A 5,000-nucleotide genomic window follows, 5' to 3' on the forward strand; every position below is an offset into this window, starting at 1 on the left:
ACGCACGCACGCACGCACGCACGCACGCACGCACGCACGCACGCACGCACGCACGCACGCACGCACGCACGCACGCACGCACAGTATATACAGAGACAGCCCTTCGACAGACCACTGGGCTCCTCAGTGAGTTCTTCATGACAGAACACACAAACCTTTATTGAGAGTAACTCCTGTAATAGACTGGGGAATTGATTCAAGAAGAATATTTGGTCCACCCCTTCCTCTCTCCCTTTCCCTCATTCCCTGGCGTCCCTCCATGTACCTCTTTGGCCATTCTCCAACCCTGCTCTGTCGTTCTGAATCTTTGCCATCACTCTGGCATGTCACCTTGCTTTCCCCCTCTCTCTCTCTCTCTCTCTCTCCCCCTCTCCCTCTCTCTCTGCCTCTGTCTCTCTGTCTCTCTCTCTCTCTCACACAGCTCTGCTACTACAACTGGCTCTCTCTCCCAGAACACACATTTTTCATCCATCTGTCTTTCACTCTCTCCGTCGTCCGTTGATACCTCTATCTCTCATTCTGTCTACCACTTTCTGGCCTCTTCTCGTGTGTGTGTGTGTGTGTGTGTGTGTGTGTGTGTGTGTGTGTGTGTGTGTGTGTGTGTGTGTGTGTGTGTGTGTGTGTGTGTGTGTGTGCGGGCGTGCATGTGCGCGGCGGCGATCAGTGGAGCACAGCGGGAACCTTGTCGGCCAGCCCCAAACCCACCATGTCATAGACAGTATCACACTGAGTGGATCCATGCCTGAAATCCCAAGAGGCACAATCACTCTCCCATAGCTTGCGTGTGTGTGTGTGTGTGTGTGTGTGTGTGTGTGTGTGTGTGTGTGTGTGTGTGTGTGTGTGTGTGTGTGTGTGTGTGTGTGTGTGTGTGTGTGTGTGTGTGTGTGTGTGTGTGTGTGTGTGTGTGTGTGTGTGTGTGTGTGTGTGTGATGGGGAGATGGGACAGGGTTCTAATGATGCTAATGATAATGATGATGCTAATAACATACAAGTCTCCATCCACGTTCACAACACAGCTCTTCAGCCATCCCTACATGTTTGTATGGGCGCAAAACACATCCAGGATGCTGTTCAGTGCCACCAAACAACCAGGATTTGGCATAAAGCAGTGACAAACATTTACACCTGCTCACACACACACACACACACACACACACACACACACACACACACACACACACACACACACACACACACACACACACACACACACACACACACACACACACACACACACACACACACACACACACACACACACACACACACATACACACACACACACACACACACACACACACACACACACACACACACACACACAAAATTATCATTCTAGGTCATTACCCACCCACCCAACCTCCTCCTATCTGTCTGTCTCCACTGCAGACAGTGCCATGCGGGGGGGGGGGGGGGGGGGGGCAAGAAATGTGTATGTGTGTGGGAAAGACACAAGCGTATAATGTGAATGTCAGCGTACATGCATTCAGCCATGCATGTGTGTGAGTGCGTTTGCTCCCTCCTGGCTGTTGTCATTTATCTGTGGTTGGCATCACAGGACCATATGTCCGTCTATGAGGCGACAGTGACGTGTGCCACCGCTGGAGGCTGGTCCAGCGCCGTGGTCTCAGACAGCACAATGAGAGCTTTGTGCCCACACACCATCCATTCCACATCCGTACAACATATAGACTAGAGATTGCACACTTAGATACAGCCGAGTCCGAAATAAGTATTGGTATGTCATTTCCAGGGCAATATCTGTGATAAAACTTTCACATTCATGATTTAGTTTACGGCTGAATATTATTAAAAGGCAGCTTTAGTTGCTTTGATAATGAGTATTCAGACATACACGGCAAACATGGATCTGTGCCAGATTACACTATTCAGATACACTATTCATCAGCTTTTGTCATCAGTCAATAAATGAATTAGAAATACTTAGCCAAACGTGTGGGAGACCTGTTGGGCTAATGTGGAAGTTGGAAGCAGCCCTGAGCTGACTGACACACACACTTGCAGTCGTCAAGCCTGATTTATACTTGGTCGTATGAAAGTGTTTCTCCCCTAAAATAACGAGTGACTTTTGTCAAAATATGAATTTAGGGTTAAGCCAAGGGAGCACTTGCGGCTCACCCTTCCTATAATAATAAGACACTAATATTATCTTCAGTGACTGCTGGGTATAGGGACAGGACAGCCAGGGATGATGACTAAAGATCAGTCATAATCCCTATTCGCTCCAGCATAGTTGATTCTTTTCAACACCCATATGTAGGTCAATCCATAGGCTACATTCAGCACTAATAGCCGCACACACTTCTAGCACAGGACACACACAAGACGGTCTCTCGACTCATACTACACACTGGTCAGTGGCAGTGTGGTCAGTGGTCACTCCTGAAACCACACCACTGCCCCATCCCTAAGGAAGAGGTAACTTCTCACCAGTCATTTGTTTCCAGCATATCCTATTATCTAGACGTGCTTGGAGCTTCATTTATAAACTACTCCGTCGCCGACACAGTCAACACGTACGGTCGTACGAGGAAATATAAATGAGGCTAGTGTAAAAGACTGTTTGCAGGAGATGAGGTGCTGTAGAACAGGGGTTCCCAAACTTTTTAGCTCACGACCCAAGAGAGAAATAATAGACGTTTGCCCGGTAACTAGTGAAAATAGCAGATCTACGTGGCCGCGCGAAGATCGGCTATTTTCACTACTTCTTAAACATTTGTTTTCGAATTTATGGTATGAAACATTCATTTTTGGTGTGAAATAATTTTTGAAACATTTCTGAATTTGTTTATAATTCATGAAAAAGTTAGATTTTTTTGGAGGGAACATGTTTTAATCTTTTGAAATAATTCAAAACAACATGTGGGAAATGAAAAAATAAATAAAGGGGAAATTTACTCGCGACCCATAAAAATGGACCCGCGACCCAGAAATGGGTCCCGGCCCACTGTTTGGGAAACAGTGCTGTAGTAGAAGCCTACTTGCTGCTATTAAACTATAATGCTTGCAACTCCATCATGAAATTATAGAAAAGGCTCAGTAACGGCACGTTATTATTAATAAAATAATAGCAAGCGTCTGCAATATCAGCCTCCAATAAGTAGGCAATAAACTGTCATGTATAAAACAAATGAACATCATCGGTGTGAATTGCATTGCATTGAGTGAGTCCTACCTTGATTGTCCTCGTCCATAACTGATGGCTATAACCGCGATTCCAAATAAAACCCGTATTACTCAGTCAGAGAAACTTCCGTTGCACGAACAAGCTTAAATGTATGGGGGAAATGCGTGTTTTAATTTCTAGGGCGCATTGGTATTATAGGTTGTCTGTCTCCTCACGGGCAGCGTCTTGTTTTGGAGAATATTCTGGCCATTTATGCTTGAATCGCACGGCAGTCTCTCTATGTGTTCGTCAGCAGCGTTTTTCTCATGCAAGTGAATGAGCGGCGTCCTTTTTCCACAGTGGACGTTGGCGTTAGGTTAGAGACTACAGGGACATCAGGCTGCCTTAACCCCATCCCAGCTCCGCTACTCCACTAGACAGCCTGTGATGCGCGTCATTATTCTCGACCCGCCTCAGCAGCGACAACAATCACACATCAGCCCCCACGTGACATAATAGGCAATATTGAAATGATTGTTTCCGCCAGGCCGAAAGGCATGGCCGAGACTATGTTTGTGACCAGCTAATCTCCGGCACCGTTGGCTAGACCAGAACCTCTGCCCCACATTTTTCACATGGGCCTGTTATTGCGCCACCAGGAGGCCGATTTTTGCTAGACACATGTTTTGACAGTACTCCTAGAGATTTTGTCCAAACATCACACAAATCGGTACACAATCTCTATAGTCTTTAAACAAAACAGGTTTTTCAGATTTTTTACATTCTATCCTGATTGGCTAAGATTATTGGCTTCCAAAGTTTGCGGGAGTGCTCCGTTTTGAACAAAATGCCTCAAATCATGAACACAGCGTGCGATTTCCGTGAGATTTTGCACGCACATTCCCACTAGGCCAAGGAAGAAATGCCACTTGAAAATGTTCAAATGTTTTTACCTATAACTGCACCGATCTGTGTACAACTTTGTATGCGCACTCCCTAGACGCCAAGGAAAAACATTTGCCCTAAATTTTTCACATTTGCCTTTTATAGCGCCACCAGGAGGCCGACTTATGTAGAACACATTTTCTGATATTACTCCTTCAGATTTTATCAAAATTTCACACAAATCGGTACACCTGATCTCTATAGTCATGTGATCAAGACGTATCTGTTTGATTTTTCATATTCCATTCTGATTGGATAAGATTGACATCTAAAGTTTGCAGGAGTGGCCCGTTTTGAGCAAAATGCCGCAAATCATGGAAGCAGCGTCCGATTGTGGTGAAACTTTGCACGAGCACGTGCATTCACACTAGGAACTGTTGAGGAACAAATGCCACCATTTTAACATTGCCCTATTGTAGTGCCACCAGAAGGCAGAATTTTGCTAAACCTTTTTTTTATATTACTCCTAAAGAAATTGTCCAAACATCACACAAATCGGTACACATTATCTCTATAGTCAAGTGATCAAGACGGACCCGTCTGATTTTTCATATTCCATCCTGATTGGCAAATTCCGAACATTGCTGGCCCACAATAAGTAGGTTTGTGTATTAGGCCTAAGTGTAACTGAGATCATTTTCCCTCATTGCTGGGAAATGTCAAGATCAGCTTGTCCCACAATTTCTGCATAAGTATGTGCATTTGTAAGATTTAGTGGCCTATAATTGTAGTCATGCACACCGAGACTAATGCAGCACAGGATGAAGACATCATAAGTGCATCTTTAGTCTATAGAGACTGTGACTGTACACTACAGCATGGTACAGTGACCCTTGTGAGTAAATCACACTACAATTGGCACTATATTGCCTTGTCGTCTATAAAACATCACCATGGATGGAGACCAAACACATGTAACCAATATGTA

The 5,000-nt window shown here is 45.1% G+C and overlaps 1 protein-coding gene across 1 annotated transcript in view; it reads right to left on the reverse strand.

The window, feature by feature from the left end:
• LOC308099712 (cytohesin-3) overlaps positions 1–3,535 on the reverse strand; it is a gene marked incomplete at its 3' end in the record, with an annotated part of 50,357 nt that extends 46,822 nt beyond the window's left edge. Inside the window, exon 1 of the mRNA XM_080448449.1 lies at positions 3,197–3,535. Coding sequence (XP_080304575.1) covers positions 3,197–3,215 — 19 coding nt within the window. The 5' untranslated portion in view covers positions 3,216–3,535. The remainder of the gene's footprint in view (positions 1–3,196) is intronic.
• Between the last annotated feature and the right edge of the window lie 1,465 nt (positions 3,536–5,000).

The sequence above is a fragment of the Gymnoscopelus braueri genome (genome assembly GCF_963280865.1).
Source record: "Gymnoscopelus braueri genome assembly, chromosome: 13".
In the NCBI taxonomy this organism is placed as follows: domain Eukaryota; kingdom Metazoa; phylum Chordata; class Actinopteri; order Myctophiformes; family Myctophidae; genus Gymnoscopelus; species Gymnoscopelus braueri.